Genomic DNA, 25,897 nt, shown 5'->3' on the forward strand with positions numbered 1-25,897 from the left:
AACACAAGACTCTCTGCCAGCTTTCTTTTGTTTACTGAGCGCAGAGTTTCTTCTTCCTTCAAAGTTCTAGGGTAGGTTCTTGTGCCCCCTTGCTGTCTTTTACAGTGGATAGTTAAGGTGGGTACTATACCTGCTGTCCAGGTAAGTTTGACAGGTAGATGCCTCTTGGTGCTTCAGGAAGAGATGGGGAGTACTTGCAGGAACCCGGAACCCCAAAGCCTGCTCAAAATTATAATTCCATTGGAGCTTTCCAAAACTTTTAGGGATTTCAAGGGTGGGGAGGGTGCAGGCATGTCTGCAAGGTTATGGATATTGGCTGTTTCCAATGATTCACCTTGACTGTTGGGGTCCGTGAAGAAATCAGGTTTCTTGGGAGGTTGTTGAAAAAAAATAAATATACCAACTTGGTATTTGTAAAAGAAATACAAGACTCCAGGGCTCCCAGCTTCTGGTAGTCACAGACAGACAGGAATGAATGAATGGCATGATTGGTAACTTCATATACACTTATCCCCTGAGCAATCAGTAAAACAGGAAGAGAGTTTTCAACCTTGATCTTGAGCTAAATTCATTTCTGAATTGGTTTGAAAGGTCTCTGAGATATTAGGTAGGGAAAGAAAGATATGTATGGACATGGGCTCCTCCACCTCGCCCCTCGCTGCAGTGGTTCTAGTGGTTGAAACCAGGGCCTCACACATGCTAGGCAAGTGCTCTAATGCTGAGCTGCATCCCCAGCCATTTTAAACTTAATTTTGATATAGGGTGTTGCTAAGTGCTAAGTCTGGCCTTGAACTTGTGATGCTCCTATTTCAGCCTCCCTAGTAGGCCATGTGCTTTTCTATATGCACAGAAGGATGAAGAAAGAAACTGTTAGTAGAATTGGCTCTTGAGAACAAGACCCAGGGGAAGGAGGACAAAGACAACTCTTCTTTTTTGTTTATTATTCCCTTCAGTGTTTGTGCTTTTACCAACTATATGAATCAATTTTATTCCTATTTTTTGTTGTTAGTTCATTTTATCTATACATAATATTGGTTTATTTTGACATCATTATCCAAGCATGGAATAAAATTTGCTCTAATATCAGTCCCCAATACTTCCCCTTACCCTCTTCTCCTTCTCTTTGTTCCCTTTTCTCTATTTTGCTGATCTTCTATTTACTTATAGCTTAAAAAAAAAAAAAGACTAGTGCATTATGGATATACATAAAGGTGTTACTCATTGTGATGTCTTCATATATGCACATAAGAAAGTTGGTCCAGACTCATTCCACTCTTCCTCCCTTTTCCTGTCCCTCCTTCCCCTTTAAAATCCCCTTCCTCTACTCCTGTGATGTATCTTCTATTTTCATGGAAACCTCTCCTCCCCTTTTTTGACTCATTTTGTTCTAGCTTCCACATAGGAGAGAAAACATTTGACCCTTGAATTTCTGGGTGTGGCTTACTTCACTTAGCATTATGCTCTTCAGTTCCATCCAGTTACCAGCAAATGCCATAATTTCATTCTTTTTTTTTTTTTTTTTTAAGTTGTAGATGGACACAATAACCTTATTTACTTATTTTTTTATGTGGTACTGAGGACTGAACCCAGTGTCTCCCATGTGCTAAGTACTCTCCCACTGAGCCTCAACCCCAGCCCAATAATTTTATTCTTTGTGGTTGAGTAAAACTCTATTGTGTGTATAGACTACATTTTCTTTATCCATTCATCTGTTGATGGGCACCTAGGCTCATCCCAGAGCTTGGCTATTGTAAACTGGGCTGCTATAAACATTGATGTGGCTGTATCCTTCTAGTATGCTGATTCTAAAATCAAAGATCTAATCTTTTGGAAATACACCAAGGAATGGGATAGCTGGGACATGTGGTGGTTCCATTTCTAGTTTTTTGAGGAGTCTCCATAGTACTTTTCAGAGTGGTGGTACTAAATTGTAGTTCTACCCCAATTTAGAACTGTGTTTTCCCCCCTATATCCTTGCCCACGTTTATTTTTATTTGTAAATCACCATTCTGACTGGAGTGAGATAAAATCTTAATGTGGTTTTGAATTGCTTTTCCCCTATTGCTAGAAATGTTGAACAGTTCTTCACATAGTTATTAGCCATTTGTATTTCTTCTTCTTCTTTTTTTTTTTTTTTTTTTTTTTGTGTGTGTGTGTGTGTGGTGCTGGAGATTGAACCCAGGGCCTTGTGCATGCAAGGCAAGCACTCTACCTACTGAGCTATATCCCTAGTCCTCTGTATTTGTTCTTTTGGGAAGTATCTATTTAGTTCTTTTACCCATTTGTTAATTGGGTTCTATGTGTGTGTGTGTGTGTGTGTGTGTATGTTGAGTTTTTTAATATATTCAGGATATTAATCCCCTGTCTGAGGAGCAGGTGGCAAAGATCTTTTCCCATTCTGTGGGCTTTCTGTTCACATTCTCATTTCCTTTGCTGTACAGAAGCTTTTTAATTTTATGGCATCTCACTTATTGATTCTTGGTTTTATTTCTTGTGTTTTAGGGGTCTTGTTAAGGAAGTCAATGCCTGTGTCAGTATGTCGGAGTGTTGACACTAGCTTTTATTCTAGCATTTGCAGAGTTTCTGGTCTAATTTCTTCTTCTTTCTTCTTTTTCTTAAGTTCTGTGCAGGGTGAGAGATAGGTATCTGGTCTCATTCTTCTACATATGGGTATCCAGTTTTCCAGCACCATTTGTTATCAAATGACAGTATCTGTGTGGCTTTGTCACTGTGTCTTCTGTTCCATTGGTTTTTGTTACTCATTTTTTGTTGTGAAATACTGCAGAGGTCCAAAAGAATAATACAGGCAGATCCCTGGAATCTGCCACTCGGTCAGGAATAACAGTGCTGTGTCTGTGTTGGTTTTATTACTCCCAGAACAGCAGAGGACAGGAGGTCCTGGGCGGGAAAGGTCTGGGGAACCTCCTCTATAACTAGGTGTAAGGGAGTTGTTACTAGAGGGCACTGGGAAAGTATTGTAACATTTTAGCTTTTTTTTTTTTTTTTTTTTTTTAAGTCAAAGTATACCAGGCTGGGGATATGGCTCAGTTGGTAGAGTGCTTGCCTCGCGTGTAAGGCCCAGGGTTCAATCCCTAGCACCACACACACACACACACACACACACAAAAAAAAAAAAAAAGTCAAAGTATACTAAAATTTATTAGAAGGGGGAAAAAAACAGGGGGTGGAGGCGTACCCTCAAGGAAGAGAAGTAGATCCTCTCAGAGAGGGCAGTGACTACATTTTATCTTTTAAAATCTGACAGTTGCCTGACTGGGCATCATGGCAAACACCAGAAGTCCCAGTGTCTTGGGAAGCTGGGGATGTAATTCAGTGGTATAGAGCTCCTAGGTCAATTCCCAGTATCAAAAAAAAAAAAAAAAAAAAAAATTGGCAGAGCCTCTGTCTGAAGACAAGTCATCATTAGCTCCTCACAGCACAGTAGACCTCAGGAGGCCTGCACAGTTTAGGAGAGTCTCCTAATTTTGATACCCCCTAGCTGTACTGGGAAGTCTGGTGTGTTTTGTGACCTCAGGCTCTGCCTGCCACAATTTTTTTCCCCTTGCATACTAGATATCAGATCCTGAGGCTCTTTACCCCTGAGCTACATCCTCAGCCCTTTTTAAATATTTTTATTAGATACAGAGTCTCACTGAGTTGCTTAGGGCCTCACTAAGTTGCTGAGGCTGGCTTTGAACTTGTGATCCTCCTGCTTTAGCCTCCCAAGTTGCTGGGATTACAGGTGTGCACCACGGCGCCCAGCTCCTTTTTATTTTGTATTTTGAGACAAGGCCTTGCTAAATTGCTGAGGCTAGCCTCAGTCTTGCAATCCTCCTGCCTCAGCCTCCCCAGTTGCTGCAGTTGCAGGTGTGTACCTCTTTTCTGTTTGACACTTTAACAGGCAGCTCTATGGGCTGGGGAGTAGCCCTGAGGCCTCTCTGGGAGTAGTCTCTGCTAGATTTTCCTGTTTATGGATTCACAGAGCACTTCTTAAGTGCCATGAAGGGTTAGAGGTGTAGGGGATAAGGCTACCCACAATGTATGTGACATCCTCTTTTATGGAGGGGAGACTTTTTTTGCAGGGGAGTGGGTTGCTGGGGATTGAACCCACAGCCTGACACATGTTAGGCAAGGGCTCTACCACTGAGCTATCTGCCAACCTGGAGGAGAGACTTTAATACACAAATAAACAAATCAGACCATGTCAGGAAGTGACGTTTTTCTAGGGTGTGCTGAAATGAAAATATGATAGCGGCTGGCCCCAGAGAGCGTAGCCTCAGAGACTTGGGGCACTCGGAGAGGCTGCTTTGACCAGGGATTTGGAGTTTCTCAGGCTGAAACTAGGGCAGTTCTGCCTGTCTGGTTTTCTTTTCTTTTTTTCTTTTTTTTAGTTGTGGATGGACACCATAACTTTATTTATTTTTATGTGGTGCTGAGGATCGAACCCAGTGCCTCACACGTGCAAGGCGCGTGCTCTACCACTGAGCCCTAGCCCCAGCCCCTTACTGACACCAGCAAATAGCTCTGAGACTGGCTCAGACTCATTGTCAAGTTAGTTGCAGAGGTGGCATTGGTGGGGGTGGGGTGGGGTTGTTAATGATTCTCACACTGACCTAAAAGTTCAAAGTGCCCCACTCTGGACAATGTTGTCAGAGGAAACCCTAAAGGTATTTATTAATCTGGTTCAACCGGCACCAACGGTTTTCTGAAAATAAATAAGGCATTTTGCCAAGCCTAGCGGTGGCCCGGCCGTGTCCCTGGGTGATGGATGATGATTACGTGACTGTTTATGAGCAGGGGGTAGTTTCTATCATGTCTTGGGCCTTGAGCTCCTTCTTTCTTCTAAATTTTCAGATGTTCAACTGCAGTCCCCACATGAAGGTAGTGCAGTTGGAACAGGGATAGGGGGATGTTTGGGAAAATGTCCCCAGAAATGTAGGATTGGAAGTGAGGGTTCCAGTGTGTGACCAGGTAAGAGGACACTGTGGCTGGGCAGGTGCTGTGAGCTGCCAGGTTTTTAGGCCCCTTCATGATCTTCTCTGATCTATATCAGCAAAGAATCTATGAGGTTCCTGGAATTTAATTAGGAGAATAGCCAATATTTTAAAGGTACCTACCCGTGCCAGATCTTCTGTCCCCACTCCACAAAGTTGGAGATCTCTTTTTCTGGGGGGTGTGGAGGGGAGACTACTGGGCATCGAACACAAGAGCCCTTTACCACTGAGTTGCATCCTCAGCCCTTTTTGTTTTTTATTTTGAGACAGGGTCTTCCTAAGTTGCTGAGGCTGGCCTCAAACTTATGATCCTTCTGCCTCAGCCTCCCAAGTCACTGGGATTACAAGCATATGTCAATCTGCCCAATTTTAAAAATAATCTTTCTTTTTTTCTTTTTTAGGGGGGTAGTACCAGGGCTTTAGCTCAGGGTGCTTTACTACTTTTTTTATTTTGAGACAGGGTCTCGCTAAGTTGTTTAGGGACTTGCTAAGTTGCTGAGGCTGACCTTGAACTTGCAATCCTCTTGAGTTTCTGGGCTTACAGACATGTACCACCATGCCCAGCTTAAAAATCTTTTCATTGTTGCTGGGAACAAAAATATACTCCTGTAATCTCAGTTACTTTGGAGGCCTAGAAAGGAGGATCGCAAGTTTGAGGCCAGCCTGCTCAACTTAGCAAGACCTATCTCAAAATGAAATTTAAAAAAGGGCTGAAGATCTAGCTCAGAGGTAGAAGACTCCTGGGTTCAATTCCAAGTACTGCAATCAATGAATCAGTCATTTGTTGAATTTTTAAACATTGGCAACCAGTGAAGGGGAGGGAAAAACAACTACCTGAGGGCCAAATGAATGAGTTGCACAGGTCTCCGGTTCAGTTTGTGATCACTTGGCCAGAGGGTCATGGGACTTTAGGCCAGGAGTAACCTGGGGTGGTTTAATGAGAATGACCAGAGGTTGATGACTGCTCGCATGGTCACTTTTGAGGGGCTAGTGCGTGTTCTTGCGGTGGGATGTGGGAGCGCTCCTTGGCCTTTGGGGCTGGCATGAACACCAAAGCCTGCCTTCCCCTACTGAGAGATGGACTTGGAGCAGATATCCTGCCAGCCCACACCTAATCTTCTGCCCCACTCATGTGGCCCTACAAGGGCATAGGCTAGCCTCAGGCCTACCTCCTGAGTCCCTGGCAGAGCAGGATTCAGGACCAGTTCCTGGAAGAACAGGTGGCAGAGTAAAGACTGTTCCCTAGAGTCAACTAAGTGGATCCGATAAGGTCTCTGAAGCAGGTGCAAGTCACTGGGTCAATTATGGTACCTGTTCCCAGAGGAACAATTTTACTCAAAGATTTGGGAGAGGAAAAAAATCTCATGGAAACCAATAGGGACATGTGAGTCAGAAAGCAAAATTCAAGTGTGTGTTTAAGACAAAACATGGGGACATGCCAGGAATTTTCAACTCGGGGCACAGAAGCCATCTTTGTTCTTTATAGTACATGTGTGCTTTTTATAAAAATCCCTTTGGCCAGTGAGAAGCCATGGAGACTAGTGTGTGGCCCTTTCTGGGCCCTTTCTGAAGCACCCTTCTGCCTCATTCTGGTCAGCCTCGAGTTCTCTTTTGGCACACTGGCCCAGAGGGGTCGACACCAAAACAGAAGCTGAAAGACGCAGCACATTTCCCTAAAAAGCCCAGGGAAACCATTTGTTTTCATTCAGAAAGGCAGCCAGGGCACAAAGCATTAGCATCAACAAGACGCAGGCTCTGGACTTAATCCTTGATTTGGACCAACCCATTTTATATTTGACCGTTGCCCCAGCCTGGGACCAGAGATGGCTGGGTGTATCTGCCATCTTGAATTGGTACACCTTAATCAAGAAACCTCCTTCTACCAATGAATCAGTGAAAAATCTTTACCTGTGCTAGAAATACACCTTAAATCCTAGAATTGATTTCCGAATCATCTATGTATCCAAAGATCAGCATCAGAGAAGCCAAACTAAGGACCCCACCTGGCTGCCACCATAATTCAAAGTGACTCACACAAAAATATCTACATCCAAAGAACAGCTCAGTGATTGGTTACAAATCTTATGTGGCAAATTATTGTCATGTTAGGAGAGAGGAGATATAGAAAATTAACATGTAAGGTGGAGAAATCAAGAGTAGGCATTATGGGTACATTGTCTTGGCATTTGGGGAGTCTTGGTGTCTCCGGTGCTATGATTTATCTTGGACCCAGTCTGCTGCCAAGAACCAGTGAGCTGACACGTGGGAGCAATCTTCATTCTGGCATTTTTTTCTTCCAGAAACTGAAATTTGTTGAGCCTCCATCATGGAGAAAGGACGGTGTAAACTTCTAGGAGAAATATCAAGAAATAGAAGACTTGTTCTTTAGGAGTTTTCATTGTTTATCCAAAATAGATTTGAAGGGCTGGGATCGTAGCTCAGTGGTAGAGGGCTTGCCTAGAGTGTATGAGACACTGGGTTTGATTCTCAGCACCACATATAAATAAATAAAATAAAGGTCCATCAACAACTAAAAACAAACAAAAACAAAACAAAACAAAGTAGATTTGAAGCACATTTGCTCATTTGTACAGCATGTCGGATTAAAGCATGAATGAATAAGGATGTAAAGGATAGGAGGAAGAAAGATATAAGAGATTTAGATTTGTCTGAAGGTATGGCTAACACATGCCACAGAATCATATATATATATAATATTTATTTTTTAGTTGTAGGTGGCCACAATATCTTTATTTTATTTGTATGCCGTGCTGAGGATTGAACCCAGCCTCACACCTGCTAGGCTAGCACTCTACCTCCGAGCCACAATCCCAGCCCAAATCCTATATATTTTATTAGATGTGAACCACAGTGTGTCTATTGAGCTTCCTGGCAGGTGATATGAAGAAGGGAATGTGATCTGGAACACACTGTGTGCTCATTAGCCAAAAACAACATGTCGTTAAAAAGTGAACCCCTTCCTAATACTGAGGGCTGAGAAAGTTTTCTTCCTTGAATCCTGATGGATAATATTAACTAGTAAACCAGTCATTTTCTCAATAACCCCTCTGTAGCCCAGGTTTTACAAGCTGCAGGTTGTGACCCATGGTGTGTAATGAAATCAATCCAATGAATTGCTGTGGTATAATAAAAAATAAATATTTGGTCTTTGTTCCCTGTGTTCCTGGTACAGAGCTCCTAAAACCCTTGACGTCTCTGTTCCTGGCACAGACCTCCTAAAACCATTCCCAAGTAATAAGAATATCTTTTTTTTTTTTTTCAAGTAATAAGAATATCTTTTGTGTGCTAATGAGATGACTCCTGGTCAGCTTCAGAATGGGGAAGATCCCCAGGAAGACCAGGCCATGATGAGACGTCTGGAACTTTTAGTTTCCCTTTCCCTCCCACCTCCAGAGATGGCAGAGGACCTGGAGATTGAGGTCAATTACCAGGGACCAATGGCTAATGAATCATGTCTGTGTAATTAATCCTCCATAAAAATCCCTAAATGATGGGGTGCAGGTTGCTCCCAGGCTGTGAACAGGTGCTGGGAAGGAGGCACACCCAGAGAGGTCATGGCATCCACATCTACTCACCTCTGTTCTGTATCTCACTCTGTGCCATCTCTTCCCTTTGGCTCTTCCCAAATCGCAGACTCCATAATGAGCCAGAAAGGTAGGTAAAGTGTTTTCCTGAGTTCTGTGCATCATTCCAGTGAATTGTCAAACCTGAGGAGCGGATTTTAAGTTCCCCCAATTGATAGCTAGACAGTGAGAGATCCAGGTATTGCCCTCTGCTGGGACTTGCAGCCCATACCTGCTGTCTTGTGAGACTGAGCCTTTAACTTATTGAGCCTGCTGCTAACTTTGTTAGTTGGAATTGGGATTGAATCGAATTATTGAAAACCTAGTTGGTGTTGGAGAATCAGAGAATTGGAAAGTCGTAAATAACATTTTTTTGCGGTGGGGTGTGGGGGGCGCGGTCTGCCCTGGGGATTGAATCCAGGATTTGGTGCATGATAGCCATGTATTGTACCACTTACCTACATCCCGGCCCAAGATCATTTTTTTTTTTTTAAATAAAGGAAGTTGTTAGAGTAAGTTTTTAGGGAAGAATAGGATATGTTGGAGTGCATCACATCCATGACTTTAGTGAGGCTTATGTTCCAGGGATGCATATGTGTATCCCTACGTTGTAATATAAAATGCATTTCATATTGGTGATCATGAAACCTCCCCTTTATTCCTCAAGACTTCAAACTAGTGACATTTGCCAGCCAGTAGTTCATTGCCTGGCTAGGGAAGCCCAGAGGTACAGGTGTAAAAGTTTCCCGGGCAGCCAGAGGATGAGCACTGTCATACATGTGGCAAGATGAAGGAGAGCCCCAAGGGAGGGGGAGACTGAAGGAAGAGGGGTAGTACTTCGCTCTCTGGAGGAAAGATGGACAGGTGGGAGCAAAGCAAGCAGGTGACAGGGCTGGATTTTCCTCAGCTTAGGAGGGAGCATGGTAAGATACGGTCTCTCTGGATGGCTGGAGCTCTCGGCTAATCAACCTCAGGTTTCTTCATCCATGAAATGAAAACAACATTAGCACCCAAAGAGATGGTTCCTGGACATGTGCTCATCATAGGTCTGGCTCAATGCCTGGTTATTATTTTATAGTTATTTTTGAGGTGATTCTTAATCTGTAAAATGTAAGGTCTTTGAGTAGGTGTAAAAAAAAACCTGTGTTTGAAAAACGTGTAAAAAAGTCAGCATACTATAGCAACACCTGAACACTCATGTTTTTTGTAGTACAATTCTCATTAGCCAAGTTACGAAATCAGCGCAGGTATCTGCCAGTGGGTGGAAGGATAAAGAAAATATGGTATATGTACATAATGGAATGAAATAATGCCATTTACAGGAAAATGGATAGAATTAGAAGTCCTCAGTTGAACAAAATAAGCCAGTCTCAGAAAGCCAAGTATCACATGCTTTCTCCCAAATGTGGAAACCAACAGGAAAAAGACAACATAAAAGTAGAAGGGAGACTATTAAAGGAAAAGGAAGGTCATGGAAGGAATGCAGGGTGGATATTATCAAAGTATTTTATGTCTATGTTCTAATATGCCACAACAAAACCCATTATTCTGTATGATTAAAATGCACTAATAGGGGCTGGGGTTGTGGCTCAGTGGTGGAGCGCTCACTTAGCACGCTTGAGCTACTGGGTTTGATCCTCAGCACCACATAAAAATAAAATAAAGGGATTGTATCCACCTACAACTAAAAAACAAACAAACATTAATAAAGCTGGGTGCAATGGTGCACACCTGTAATCCAGCAGCTCGGGAGGCTGAGGCGAGAGGATAACGAGTTCAAAGCCAGCCTCAGCAAAAGTGAGGCCCTGAGCAACTCACTGAGACCCTGTCTGTACATAAAATACAAAACAGGGTTGGGATGTAGCTCAGTGGTGCAGTGGCCCTGAGTTCAATCCCCCGTACAAAAAAAAAAAAAAAAAAAAAAAAAGCAGTAATAATAAAAAAAAAAAAAACCTTCAGTAAAGTTTGTTGCTATATATTGCTGAATGCTGTTCCATTCTATGTATACACCATGTGAGTATACCAAATTTTTTTAAAAGCCTTTTTTAAAACTATTTTCTTAGTTGTAGATAGAAATAATACCTTCATTTTATTTTATTTATTTTTATGTGTTGCTGAGGATCAGACCCAGTTCCTCAAACGTGCAAGGTAAGCGCTCTACCATTAAGCTATAATCCAGCCCCAAGTATACTAGATTTTACTAGCTAGTGGACATTTAGATTGTTCCTGCTTTTTGGGCTACTATGAATATTCACATACGTGTCTTTGGATACATGCATATTTTTATTTGTCTCATGTCGATTCTTTGAGTGAAAATGCTAGGTTACATGGTAAGTTTTTGTATAACTGTCAAACTGTTTTCCAAAGTGATTCTACCTTTTACCATCCGCGGTTTATGAGGGCTTCAGTTTCTCCACGTCTTCACTGATGCTATTGTTATCTGACTTTTTTTTTTAAATCATAGCCAATGTAGTAGGTGTATATTGGTGTCTCATTATGGTTTTAATTTGCAGTCTTCTGCTGACTAATGATATGATATGATATGACTAATGATAAGTTTCATGTGCTTTTAGCTATTCATATATGTTCTTTGGTAAAATGTCCATTCCGGTCTTTTGTCTATTTGAAAAAATATACCAAATTATCTTTTGAATTATTTAGTGTAGCTCTTTATATATTCTGCATACAAATTATTAGATATACAATTTGTAAATATTTTCTCTTGGTCTTTGGCTTTATTCTCTTCTCCGTGTGTGTGTGTGTGTGTGTGGTGTGTGTGTGTGTTGGGATTTAAATCTGGGTGCTCAGACATGCTAAGTACTAAGCACATGTTCTTCTTCTGAGCTACATTCCCAGTCCCTTTTTCTTATAGTGTCTCCTAAAAGGCAGAGATTTTAAAACTTTTTTTTTTTTTTAAAGAGAGAGAGAGAGGGTGAGAGAGAGAATTTTTAATATTTATTTTTCAGTTTTCGGCGGACACAACATCTTTGTTTGTATGTGGTGCTGAGGATTGAACTTGGGCTGCACGCATGCCAGGCGAGCGCGCTACCGCTTGAGCCATACCCCCAGCCCAGATTTTAAAACTTGACAGTGACTTTTCATCAGTTTCTTCTCTTGGGATTATGCTCTCAGTGTGTAAGAATATTTTATCCAACCCAATGTCATGAAATTTTCTCCTTTATTTTCTTCTAGAAGATTTAGAGGTGAAGTTCATGTTATGGGCTCTCTTTTTTTCTTTTTCTTTTTTCCCATTGTGCAGTAAAGGATCCACATTGCAGGCCTGAGACTGCTATCCTTAGGCAGGCCTCTTGGCAAGACTGGCTCTGGATTCGTGGCTGGAAACTTAGATTTTCGGAGGGTTCCCATCCTCCCAGTCTGATATGAGTGGCTCACCATTCCAACACTGTACAAGTGATGTGTTGTGTGGAACTACCTCCTTCCCTTCCAGGAATTAGAATTTTGGAATTTTGCTAGGTGGAGGTGCCTGCTTGATCAGCCCCCGGTAAAAGTTCTGGATACTGCATCTCAAACGAGCTTTCCTGATAGATGGCATTTCATATGTGTTGTCACAGCTCATTACTGGAGGAATTAAATGTGACCTGCATAACTCTACTGGGAGAGAACTCTTAGAAGCCTGTGCCAGCCTTCCTTCAAGACCTCTCGCACCCTTTTGCTTTGTTATCTCTTTGCTGTGATAAATCCAAGCAACGAGTTCTGCTAGTCATGGTAGCAAATCGATTGCTGAACCTGGGTATTATGGTTGGGATGTGTGGTGTCCCCAGAAAACTCATGTGTGAGACAATGCCATATTCAGAAGTGAAATGATGAGATTATGAGAGTTGTGACCTAATCAATGAATTAACCCACTGACCTAGATTAACTAGGTAGAAACTATAGGCAGATAGGGTGTGGCTGGAGGAGGTGGGTCAGTGGGGGTGTGCCTTTGGGGTTTCTGTTTTGTCCCCTCTGCTTCGTGGTTCCATGTCCTGAGCTGCTTTCCTCCACCACACCCTTCCACCATGATGTCTGTCTCACTTTGGGCCCAAAGCTGTGGAGTCAGCCATCTAAGGACTGAGCCTCTGAAAATGTGAGCCAGAATAAAATTTTCCTCCCTATTTATTCTTGTCAGGTATTTCAATCACAATGATGAAGAAAGCTGACTAAAACACTGGGGGTGGTCTTGGGGACCCGGACATAACTATGAATGTCTAATTGCTTTAGCATCAGTTGTTAAAAAGACTATCTTTCCCCCGCTTCTAACTGTCCAGGCACGTTTGTCAAAATCATTTGGCCATAAGCCTAAGGATTTATTTCTGGTTCATTACCTCCCCTCATGTCAGTACAACCCTGTCTTGATTACTGTGAGTTTGTAACAAGTTTTAAAATCAAACAGCACAAATCCTCCAACTTTGTTCTTTTTTCAAAATTGTTGTGGCTATTCTAGGTTCTTTGTGTCTCCATACAAATTTTAGTATCTACTTGATGATTTCTGCTAAAAAAAAAATAAAATAACTTATGGAGGGTTGGGGTTGTAGCTTGGTGGCAGAGCAATTGCCTAGTGTGTGTGAGGCACGGGGTTCAATTCTAAGCATTGCATATAAATAAATAAAATAAAGGTCCATTGACAACTAAAAAATATATTTAAAAAAATGCTTATGGGGATTTGGATTGGGATTGCATTGAGTCAGGAAGTCAGCTGGGGAGACTTGACCTCTTGACAATAATGAGTCTTTGATCCTTAAATGTGGAATATCTGTTCATGTAATATCTCAGTGATGTTTCATAGTTTTCAGTGTCCAGATCTTGTACTTTTGTTAAATGGCTATTGTGAACAGATTGGTTTTCTCAGTTTCATTTTAAGGTTGTTTATTGCTAGGATATAGAAATAGAATTAATTTGCATGAGTGTTTGTGGTCTCTATTTATTTATTTGTTGCTGGGGATTGAATCCAGGGCCTTGCACATGTTAAAGCACATGCTGTTCCACTGAGCTACACCCCAGCTCTGAATTCTGCATACTGATTGTACCCTGTGACCTTGCTAAATTTATTAGTTCTAACATTTGTTTTATGGATGCCTTGGGATTTTCTACATATAAGATAAGGCAGCCAGGTGAGGTGTGAATGCCTGTAATCCCAGCAGCTCTGGAGGCTGAGGCAGGAGGATTGTGAGTTCAAAGCCAGCCTCAGAAATTTAGCGAGGTGCTCAGCAACTCAATGAGATGCAGTCTGTAAATAAAATACAAAAATGTGCTGGGGATGTGGTGGAGTGGTCAAGGGGCCCTGGTTTCAATCCTAGTACCAAAAAAAAAAAAAAAAAAGATAAGGCCACTGTGAATAAAGGCAGTTTTATTTCTTCCTTTCTCATCTGGAAGCCTTTAATTTCTTTCCTTGCCTCATTGCTGCTGGTTTGAACTACTAGTACAGTGTTTGTGAGAAATGACAAAAACGTACATCTCTACCTTATCCAGAAGAGTAATGCAGTCAGTCTTTGACTGTTAAGTATGTTAGCTGTCAGATTGTGTAGGTACCTTTTATCAGCTTTTGTAAATTCTTATTTTTCATAGTTTGTTGAAAAACGTTAGCATGAATTTGCATGGGATTTTGTTAACATGCTTTTTGCTGTATCTATTGAGACAACCATGTGTTTTTTGTTTGTTTGTTTGTTTGTTTTTTGGTACTGGGGATTGAATCCAGGGGCACTCAACTACTGAGCCATGTCCCCAGCCCCTTTTTTATTTTATTTGGAGACAGGGTCTCACTGAGTTGCTTAGAGCCTTGCTAAGTTGCTGAGGCTGGCTTTGAACTCATGATCCTCCTGCTCAGCCTCCCAAAACACTGGAATTACTATGCGACTGGGCCCAGCTAACCATGTGTTATTCTACTAATATAGTGTTACATGAGTTGATTTTCAGATGTTAGACCAATCTTGTATCCTGGAATAAATCACGGTAGATAATCCTTTTTATATGTTGCTGGTTTGGGTTGCTGTTTATTGAGGATTTTTGCATAGGTGTTCATGAAGGATATTGACCTGTTTTGTTTTGGATCACAGTAATTCTAGCCTTATAGAATGAGTTGGGAAGTGTTACTTCGTCCTCTGTTTTCTTTGTAAGAGGATAATTTTGTTGTTGTGTATTTTTGTCTCTTGAGATGGGGTCTCACTTGTTGCCCAGGCTGGTCTTGATTTCCTGGGCTCAAGTGATCTGCCTTCTTGAGCCTTCCTAGTGCTGGGACTCATGCGACTGTGCCTGATTTAAAGGGATAATTTATGGCCTTTTAGGGGGTGACTGGAGGCAGTCATTCTTTTCAAGGGTAACTTTTTGCAGGGATCTCTTAGGATGTGGCAGCTTGCAGCATTATTGACTGTGTTCCCGGCTCCATTTGCTGGCGGGTCTTCAGATGGGGCAGATGCCCAGGGTCTCTGAGACATCTTGTCTGATCACATCTAGCAAGCAAATGCAAGCAGCCCTCTGAGCTTCCCCGCAGGAATTGAGGGTTGGTCTGCTCACCTGGCAGTGGGGTGCTTGGCTGAGGGCACATCTCTCCCTTCTCTCTCTGAACAGAGTAGCCACGAACCAGAAGGTGCGAGAGCAGGTACGCCTGGAGCTGAGCTTCGTCAACTCAGACCTGCAGATGCTCAAGGAGGAGCTGGAGGGGCTCAACATCTCAGTGGGAGTGTATCAGAGCACAGAGTGAGTGGGGCAGCGCGTCATCCAGATGCCTGAGTGTACCTGTGTCCAGGGTGGGACGCAGAGAGGTGGTGGGTAGGGGGTTGTGCACCAAGGACAGGACAGCCCCTGTTTTGGGAAGTGAGATGATTGGGTTTGGTGATGAACCAGGTACAAGGGTTAAAGCAATGACCCTGGGGAGTTTGTTGGGAAATATCCACAGTGTTGGACAGACGGGCGTTTGACCTGGGGTCCCTTGGAACACAGAGAACACTGGGTCCCAGCAGGGAGATGGCATCTTTCACATGGGCTGGGGTGGTGGCTGTGATGTAAAGATGCCCTGCAGGTGCTTCTGTGGGTGGCCATAGCTGATGTGCCAGGTGAGGACAAGGTTACCCTGCCATTTGCCCTCCCAGACTCTCTTCAAGTACAAGGCCTGGCCCTGGGTCTCTCTGTTGATAGAATGCAAAAAAGTAGAAACTGCCTTGAGGGGGATCTTTTTTTATATATATTTATTTTTTAGTTGACACAATGCCTTAACTTTATTTATTTTAATAAATTATTTTTAATAAATTATTTATTTTTAATAAATGAGGATGGGACCCAGGGCCTCATACATGCTAGGCGAGCACTTTACTGCTGAGCCACAACCCCAGTCCAAGGGGGATATTTTATGTCAAAGTTAGGTGGCCCGAGTTCCCCTAGAAGATGGTACAGTGGCGACACTTAAGAAATGTATGACAATAAGTATTGGAGTTTCCTCAGGGAATGTTTATGGGAGGTGGATTATTGAAGTGTGCCTTCAGAAAGTTCTCTGCCCTGGGTGAGCTATTTTTTTTGGGAAAAAAAATGTTCATCTTTAATTAAGAAGTAGCTGAGCCCTCCAAAGAAGGGTTTACTTGCCATGTGGGGATGTGAGGCTTCTTAGGTGGGTGAGCTCCAGGGGAAACTCAGGCATAAAATAAAATAGTTCCCTGGATTAACAGAAGGAAGACATTTGGGAATTTTGAGCCACCTTGGAGCGTGCATTTCCTGACCCTAATCCTCCCCATGGCACCTGGGTTGTTTTCCAAGCTGAGAGCCAAGAGCAGGTGTCTGGAGTCCTGCTGCTCTTCCCTCAGTGACAGTCCTGTGCGCAGCTGGTTTACCTGTGGGCTCCCAGTGCAGTTTCAAAAACCCGGTCAGGGCAGCAATGAATGGAAGGTTCTCCTAGCCGCTCCTCTGGTGTTAAATTCCAGTGTTTCCCCCCAAAATTTCAAGGTTAGGGTTTTTTTGTTGTTGTTTTCTTTTAGTACTAGGGATTAAACCTGGGGGGTGCTTTACTGTTGAGCTACACCCCAGCCCTTTTTATTTTTTATTTTGAGACAGAGGTTTTGCTGAGTTGCCCAGGCTGGCTTTTAACTTTGATCCTCCTGTCTTAGCCTCCTAAATTGCTAGGATCACAGGCATGTGCCACTATACCTAACCAAAAAGGTCCAAATTCCTCCAGGACTCAGACTTCAGTAATAAATGGAGAGTGGCCATTTTTTTGTTTTGTTTAAAAAAAAAAAAAAGCAGGGTTTTCTTACAAAGATGCCTCTAAGACCCCTGTATAGTCATAGTCCACAATGGCCTCTCTTGATTCCCCTGTGTTATTGGGGAGAGGGGAGAGACGGGCAGATACCAAATGACAACTTGTATTTGCACCCTTCATTGTAGCTATTTTCAAAGTAGGTTGCTGCTTTCTGAGTGCTGTAGATTGTGAAGCTCTTCTAGAGGTAGGCAGGGAAGAAATGATCTCACGTACAGATGAGAAAATTCAGGGAGGCTCAGGTCACAAAGAAAGTCATGTTAGCGCCACACTAGGGATGATGGAGTCCTCAGGATACCTGTCACTCTTCTCATTGCCTGGAGAGTCTTGGGAAGAGCCGACCTTGCCGCCAGCCCTGGAGGAGCAAGAAGGCTTGGCCTGCCTTAATCTCCTTCAGGTCCAGCCTTCCTGGCAGGCTTTGGGGAAGCCAGGTACTAAGGTTTGGTCTCACCTGCTTTTAGCACAGCAGTGCCACAGTGGCAGTTTCAGATTACAGCTGCATTGTCCACTCACCCTGCCCAGCATTCCTGACCTCCTCTCTGGGCTGGGCTAAGCAGCCTGTGGCAGTCTCCTGTTACAGTTCAGGGAGCTAAATCCCTATTTGCTAAACACAGCCTGCTTCCTGTTCACTTCCTTCTGGCCCTGCCCCTAGGAATGTAGGCTCAGGGAGCACTCCTGAGTGCAGGTTGACTGAGGGGTCAGTAGGGGCAGAAGAGGAGGTGGAGGTGAAGTGGAGACTGCAGGCTGACCCTGGACTGGGAGCTAAGTGTGCCTAGATGTCAAATGGGGCCCCAGGCTGCAAAGTCTTTTCTATGTAGGTAATGGGACACCTGTTGTAATAGCCCCAAATGTGGAGCCCAGGGTTGAGTGTGTAGGGTGTTGGAGGGCAGTTAGACAGGTGGGACCCACTGTGGTGAGGAGAGGGAGAGGAGGGAGGCTTGGAGATTAGAAGGAGGCCCAGCGTAGCGGGTGGTGTACCCAGGCTGGGAAGCAGTGAGTGCATGTGGCAGGTCGCTGAAAGTTGAGACTGGAGGGATAAACCAGGGTCAAGTTGGTGGGGTGGGGGTGGGTCTTGTGTGTTAGGCTGCAGCATCCAGCTGTCACAGGGGGGCTGGAATCCATTTTAAGAACTGAAGGAAGGGGACGACCCGAGTTGTCCTTAGGGAACGGGAACCTGTCAGCTAGCTGTGTGGTGGACTGGTGTGAGGACAGAAGTGGGGACCTGAGCTGGGTTGCTGGGGTGAGGCTGTGGAGTGCCAGGTGGCCTGGTTGGGGTGTTCACATGCCTTGTTGTACTCTTTGTAGGGAGGCGTTTATGATCCCTCTGATTCCTCTTGGCCTGAAGGAAACCAAAGACGTCGACTTTTCAGTCGTCCTCAAGGTAAAGCACTTGGCCTCAGTGTTTAAAATGGGAAAAAAGAAATTGTGTATTCCTCACAGTGGTCTGAGGCCCACTGGGCCAGGCGCCAGTGATATCTGTCTGCAGGTAACCGTCAGTCATTCCTCTTAACTTGCTCTCTTCTTTGCTGACTTCTGAAGCTCCTCCTGAGAACCTGGAAAAGGTGGGCTGGGATCCCAGATGGACCTCCACGGGAGGCCAAGTGGAAGAGGGTCTGTGGTGGGTGTCCTTTAGAATTTTAAGAATTGTACCCTGTTGTACCTTTCTTCTTAAATTGTGTAACCAATTAAGGCCATGTTTTTGGAAGAACGGCTAAAGTCTCCAGCTCCCAACATAGTATCATGGAAAACTTCGAAACTTATAGAAAAACTGAAAGAATCCTACAGTCATCCTGAAAGAATCCTACCAGTAACATTTTGCTTTATTGCCCACCTGTCCATTTATGCCTCCCTGTGTCTGCCCACCAGTCCATTTTATTTTATGATGCATTTCAAAGTAAATCAAAGATATCGATTCACTACCCTTAAATACTTGAATAGCTCAAGTTTGGGGTTTGGTTTTTCTCTCTGATTCTTGAGTTTCTGAGCTCCTTTCTCATTCAGTAGGTACTTGTAGATCTGCAGCAGTCACTGTATTGCCACCTGGAGATGCCACAAGCCTTACCTTGGGGGCCTGTGAGTCCTGGGGTGGGGGTGTGGGGTCAGGTAGGACACTAGAGATCTTTGTTAGAGTCATACAAGAGAGATGGAGCTTCCACACTGGGGCCAGGAGACCATCCACACCTAGAATATTTAATTATTCTTCCTTTCCCCAGGTCCATCAGTTTGAGGTTTGGTGTCACCAGCTGACTGGGCTGGCAACTAACAAAACACAAACACAGAAATACCTTTTTTGTGGATCAAAGACGCCTCTGAGACCTCAGGTGTCAGCTCCCACGCTGGAAGGCAAGGGGAGCAAGGGAGGCAAGAGGCAAGAGAGAGAGTCCACCTGAAATCCCCCTGTTTATTGGGGAAAAGCCATTCATAGAATATTCCACCCAAATAGGCAAGGGATTGGGTTTCAAAAGATGGAGTCTTGCTTGGTGATGTCTTGTGGTCAGCAGGTTGATTGACATCTTGGAAAGCCACACCCATCTCAGGTACTGTGTAGGATCACAGGCAGAGCGACAGAAAAATGGGTCACACAGCCCAAAAAACGTGTAACGCCAGACCAGTCCCAAATGTGCATAGCTCACACACACAGACCATGGATGGCTCGAGACAGTTTGGTGTTTTTTTGGTACTGGGAACTAAACCCAGGACTTTCGCAGGCTAAGCAGCTATACTACTACTGAGCCATATCCCCAACTCCATGTTCAGTTTGAGATTTAATGACTCACCTCCATCTGCTGTTTAGGAGATGAGGTATAAGGTATAAGGTAGTATCTATCTCTGAGCTTTCCAGTACAGATTCAAGGGATAGGAATTAAACCCAGCATTGTAAAAAAAATGCTTCAAAGAATGATGTTTCTTTCCTTACTAATCCTGTTCGTTGATTCATTTTGTACTATTATTAGTTAAGAAAAAAAATGATCATGGCATTTTGGCCACTATAGAATTAATTTTTACCACAGTACTGGAGATTGAACCAGGGGTGCTTTACCACTAGCTACATCCCCAGCCCTTTTTGTTTTATTTTGAGACAGAGGCTCAATAAGTTGCTAAGGCTGGCCTCAAACTTGTGATCCTCCTGCCACAGCCTCTGCAGGAGTAGCTGAGATTACAGTGCACCACCATGTCCAGCCAGAATTTGTCTTTTAAAAGCAGTGGATTAATACTTTGAAAGCAACTGCACTTGACCTCTTCTTAAACAGAGGCTATGAGTCACATGATATACACGTCCCTTTACTCAGGGTCTTTTTGTTGTTGTTGTTGTTACAGGGGATTGAACTCGGGGGCACTTGACCATGGAGCCACATCCCCAGCCCTCCTCAGTCTCCTGAGCTGCTGGGATTACAGGCGTGTGCCACCGTGCTGGCTACCCAGCGTCTTTTGACTGCTGCCTTTGTTTAAATTTAGGGTCAGGTTTCCGTGAGTTTGGAGTTTTTATTCGAGTTGGAGAAAGGCAATTGGTGGTATTTCAGGGTTCAGATTGACCAAAAAGTTGATTTTCTGGGTAGAAAACTGTTTAGGATCAGCCTCTTTATGCCAGCTTTTCACAGCCCGTCTGAACTTTTGAGATGTGATTTGCCACTGCTCTATGGGACTCAAGATAATCCCTGTATTTGTAGAAAAGTTGCATTTCTACAATTTTTTTTTTCTTAAGATTTAATTTGTCTGTTGCCCGGTGCCAGAGTTAAAAAGAATGTGGACATTTTAAAGGAGACTCTCTTGGAGAAACTTAGGAATGTTTGGGGCATCTGCAAGGATCCAAATAGGTCATGTTGCTGAATTCCACATTAAAGCAAGTGGAAAAAAAAAAAAAATCACATGCTGTGGGCATAGCCAATTACCATTCAGTGAGGCTTCCAACCATGTCATTTTATCTGAAAAGGGACGCTGCAAATGTCAGTCATCCAAAAATGAGAAAGTTTGGGGACTTTCTATATTCTCCCTTCCACATTTGTATTTGAGAGAAACAAGCAACACAGAAGTTGTTCAGTGGACTTTGTCAGGGCCATTCCATTTCAAATCTGACATGTGTCCATGGGAGGTTTAAGGTCAGGAAAGCTTCATGATGTGATTTTTTTTTTTTTTAAAGGAATTTAACCTTTATTTATTTGTTTGTTTTAATGTGGTGCTGAGGATCGAATCCAGGGCCTCACCCGTGCTAGGCAAGTGCTCTCCCACTGAGCCACAACCCCAGCCCTCATGACGTAATTTTATTCTGTTTTAAAGACATGGGCTTTAAAATGGCTGCTTTAGAAAGCATCATCAGGCCTGCTGGTGTAGCTCAGAGGCAGATGCTTGCCTAGAATACACAGGGCCCTGGATTCAATCCCTGCACCACAAAAAACAAAAGCAGCAGCAACTAAAATTATCAAAATGCATGCCTTTTCCAGAGAATTTGAGGTTTTATTTGTCTGTTTGCTTTCCTTTTTGTTTTATCTTTACTGGAGATTGAACCCAGGGTCTCACACTAGGCAAGCTCTATGCCTCTGAGCTACATCCCCAGCCCTATTTATTTTTATTGAAACAGGTTCTAAGTCGCCCAGGCTGGCCTCAGATCTGTGACCTGCCTCAGCCTCAGCCTTCTGAGTAGCTAGGATTCCAGGTGTGCATCACCATGCCTGGCTTGTTTTTGCTTTAAATGGAGCTGCTGCTGCTGCTGCTACTGCTGCTTCTCCTCTTCCTCTTCCTTCTGTTTCTTCCTCTTCTTCTTCCTCCTCCTCCTCTTCACTCTAATTAAGACCATTATTGCAGAACATTCAGAAAATACCAAGACACATAAAGATCCTCCCTACTTAGCTATGTGACTTGCTTAGTACTTACCTATCGTTTGGACACTTTGGTTTCTTCCTCTAACAGTGTCCTGCTTTGTGAAGGTCGGAAGAGACGTGTCTATTAAGGACAGAGTTTCTGCAGTGCTTGATGGTGTCTCTTCCCTACCCCCACCTCTTGCTCCCCTCCCACTCCATGCCAGCCTCTTGCTGTAGCTTTCTTTTCTCTGTGGTCAAGAGGGAGGAGCACCAGCAGGAGATCCCAGGGTGGGAGCAGAGGGAAGTCACATTTTCCCTGTCTCCTTCAGCTGCCTTTTGCATTCTCTATGCAAAAGATACCCTACCCCAAGGTTTATTTGGTGCCCACCTAGGTTGCCAGTGTAGCTGCTTCTACATCTGGGCTCTCCAGTTTATGGGGCTTAATCCACCCCCACCCCTGCCCTTTTGTATGCTGGGCATAGAATTCAGGGGCAAGAGCATGCTAAGCAAGTCCTTTCCCACTGAGTTATGTTCCCAGTCCTGGGGTTCTATTCGAATGACTTCAGGAGTTTGGCACCATTCTTTAACTCTGCCCACACCACTATTATAATAATAATCCCTGCATTACATTCTCATCACTAGCACTGCTGATGCGTGCCATCCTGCCTGGACCTGATGTGGATATGCCATCCTTTCTTCGTTTTTATGGGGAAACTACTAAGCATAGTCCACTGCAGCCTGAGTGCTAGACATTATCCTGTTTCACATCTGAGGAAACTGAAGCTCAGCCAGATTAACCCTCCAGGGTTAGAGAGCCAGCCTGGCTCTGTAGAGTGAGTCTGTCCCAGAACTAAGAATGACAATTGCCTTTTCTGTTCCTTTGGGGAAGTTGCAGGCTTTTGTTAATTACCTGCTTCTCAAATATACTAAGGTCTGCCTATGGCTCACTTTAGCATCAAGTAGAACAAGCCTCCTTTATGACTTTAATTTTCCAAACTTTCTTAGCTTTTACACCCACATTTTTGCTTTGACATTTCGTCAAATTCCCCCCAAAGCAGCACTTTTGAGTCTTGATTGAAATTTAATTAACTCATACATTAATTTGGACAAAAGTCCATCTTCACAGAATTGCACATTTTTCTTTGTGAACAAAACATATCCAATTAACAAACAACAAATGTTGTGGGGGGTAAGGCTGGGCATGGTGGCAAACATCTGTAATCCTGGCTGTTTGGGAAGCTGAGGCAGGAGGATCATAAGTTTAAAACTAGCCTGGGCAACTTAGTGAGACCAGTCTCAAAATAAAATAAAGAAGATTGGGAATATAGCTCAGTGGTAGAGTGCTTGCTTAGCATGGTCAAGTACTTGGGTTCAATCCCCAGTACTGCAAAAAAAAAAAAAAACCCAAAAACAACAACAAAAAGAAAACTTATATGGGTAGGGACCATGTCTATCTTTTTCGGAAATGATTTAATGAATAAGTGAAAGAAATAATGAAATAGCTCATGTCCTTCAGTAAAGTCTAATAGTTGTCAGCTTAATTAAATTAATTTTATCCCTAGAAATACTGTACTTTTATAAAAGATATTCCTATATAATATTGCTATTATATTTATCCAACTAGTTATTGATTGTTTAAGAAAAGAAGAATATTAGGTTTTTTCATTATTGACTTTGTAAAGGAAATGGTCCTCGTGCCTGAGCGTCTCCTAGAAAAGTGCTGGTCCTGCTTTCAGGACTCTCTGTGTGGAGCTCCAGATCACCTTTGTCCTGCAGATCTTGCTCACCTTAATTAATGTCACCAACAATACAGTATTTAAAAACTATTTCAAATTTTACAAATGGTCATTACATTAGTAGAGGAGTTGATTCTAAACATCACCACTTTGTCATGAAGAAAATCTGTGACAGCATCATAAGACAATAGGACAAGTTTTGAGCATGCTGTGGTAGTGCATGCAAAGATCCAGCTGCTCAGGAGGCTGAGGTTGGAGGATCCCTGGAGTCCAGGAGTTTGAGTCTATTTGGCAACAGTATCTCACCAGGACAAAAAAAAAAAAAAAAAAGAGGAAAGAAGAAGTTGTATAAAAATAACTAAGTTACAAAAATTTCCTTTTGGTATGGGGCAGGAGTTAAACCCAGGGGCACTTAACCACTGAGCCACCTCCCCCATTATTTTTTTTCTTTTAATTTACTTTTTAGTTTTAGGTGGACACAACATCTTTATTTATTTATTTTTTTTTATGTGGTGCTGAGGCTCGAACCCAGTGCCTCACGCATGCTAGGCGAGCGAGCTACCACTTGAGCCACATTCCCAGCTCCTCCCCCGTTCTTTTTATTTACTTTTAAAATTTTTGTTTAGCTGTTGAAATTTTGAAACAGGGCCTCACTAAGTTGCTAAGGCTGGCTTTGAACTTGTGATCCTCCTGCCTCAGCCTTTGAGGTGCAAAAATTTAATTTTTTAATTCAAAATTAAAGAAACTTCATTTCCTTGGACACTGCAAGACATCTTTGGGGATTTGTTTTGAGAAACTAGTCAGAGATGTGCACACTGATGATCATCATAGTGTTATCTTTAATTGTAAAAAATTGGAAACAACTTTGGTATCTTTTTCTTTAAAGAAATTATTTTTAAGTTGTAGTTGGACACGATACCTTTATTTCATGCATTAATTTTTATGTGGTGCTGAGGAATCTCACTCAGGGCCCCGCATATTGTAGGTGAGCGCTCTACCACTAAGCCACAACCCCAGCCCCAACTTTGGTATTTTAACAAGTGAAAGTAAAGTAAAATCTTAGTACATTTGACTAGCACATAGCTAGTGATCAGTTTACTTGTCGAATACTTGAATTGTATACTTATTTCATTGGGGGATACAGAACCATTAAAAGTCATGTTATATAATATTTTTTGGCCTGTGAAAATGTTTGCTATATAGCTAAGTTGTATTCAGTACAAACCCATTTGCATGTGTGTGTCTCTCTGCATTGCACATGCTAAAACAGGAGGAGTTTGAAGTATATACTACAGAGAATATCTCAGTCACTAGGGGAAAGAAGTGAACAGTTATCTTACCAGCTTCTCTTATAGCCAGCGAGAGCCAGCGCTTAGGGAGGATGCTCGGCAGGATCATTCTCCCTGCCCCTCACATGATTCTTACTTTTGTTCCTATAATATTTAATTTCTTCTGATACAGGTCAACCATCCCTACAGTGCAGAGGTACAGATTCTGTACCTTCATGATGTCACAAGTAGAAACTTTGTTTCATATACAAAATTAATTATTTTAAAATATTGTGTAAAATTACCTTTAAGCTGTGTGTAAAAGGTGTATATTTAGACTTGGCTCCCATTCTCAAGATATCTCATTATGTATACACAAATATTCCAAAATCTGGGCTGGGGGGTGGGGGAAGTAAAGCCAGAAACACTAATGGTCCCAAGTGGTTCAGTAAGGAATAGTCGACTGTGTACCATATAGCTTATTTGTTTATTTATTTTTAAAGAAATTTGCTTTATTATAATTTAAAAATTTTTTTAGTTGTAGATGGACACTACCTGTGTTTATTTTATTTATTATTTTTATGCTGTGCTAAGGATCAAATCCGGGGCTTCACACATGTTAGGCAAGCCCTGTATCACTGAGCTACAACCCCAGCCCCTAGTTTATTTATTTTCATGCCTATCACTATTGTCTGTGTTGGGAGAATCTGAGCTCCATGGGAGGCCAGATCTTTGAACACTGCCTGGTACATAGAAAGTGCCCATTAATGTTTGTTAAATAACTGAATGAACTTTGAGCAGTTGTCAAACACTGGGATGTTCTGGATCCATTTAGGGGTTTAGAGGTCTCACTGGGTTGTTTTTGTTCATGGAAGTACCAGAGCTCTCAAAGGTTCCCTGCAGAATCTTACATCCTTTTTTTTTTTTTTTTTAAGGTTCTGGGATTGAATTTAGGGCACTTTACCACTGATCTACACCCCAGTCTTTTTTATTTCTTTAGTTTGAGACAGGGTCTCACTAAGTTGCTGAGGCTGGCCTCAAACTCACGATTCCTCTGCCTTATCTTATTTTTCTTGAAGGATTTTATCCTGGAACATTACAGTGAAGATGGCTATTTATATGAAGATGAAATTGCAGATCTTATGGATCTGAGACAGGTAAGTTTTCTGTGCAGCAGAGCTGGAGGACAGCTGCTTGAGCTTGCTGAATCTTCTGCCCATCCTGTGACCGCACGGGTGTAGTCTTAGAAAATCCAGGATGGTTGGGGATGATGGGGGAGG

General features: G+C 42.8%; 1 protein-coding gene across 2 annotated transcripts in view; it reads left to right on the top strand.

The window, feature by feature from the left end:
• Nucleotides 1-25,897, top strand: part of Rhpn2 (rhophilin Rho GTPase binding protein 2) — a 64,203-nt gene that overhangs the window by 14,079 nt on the left and 24,227 nt on the right. For both annotated transcript variants that reach the window (XM_046447954.2, XM_058580437.1), the window contains exons 3-5: nt 15,143-15,271; nt 18,123-18,198; nt 25,697-25,774. In XM_046447954.2, coding sequence (XP_046303910.1) covers nt 15,143-15,271; nt 18,123-18,198; nt 25,697-25,774 — 283 coding nt within the window. The remainder of the gene's footprint in view (nt 1-15,142; nt 15,272-18,122; nt 18,199-25,696; nt 25,775-25,897) is intronic.

The sequence above is a fragment of the Marmota monax genome, unplaced genomic scaffold (assembly GCF_021218885.2).
Source record: "Marmota monax isolate L192 unplaced genomic scaffold, Marmota_monax_Labrador192_F-V1.1 WCK01_AAM20220418_F8-fsc00101, whole genome shotgun sequence".
Taxonomy (NCBI): Eukaryota; Metazoa; Chordata; class Mammalia; order Rodentia; family Sciuridae; genus Marmota; species Marmota monax.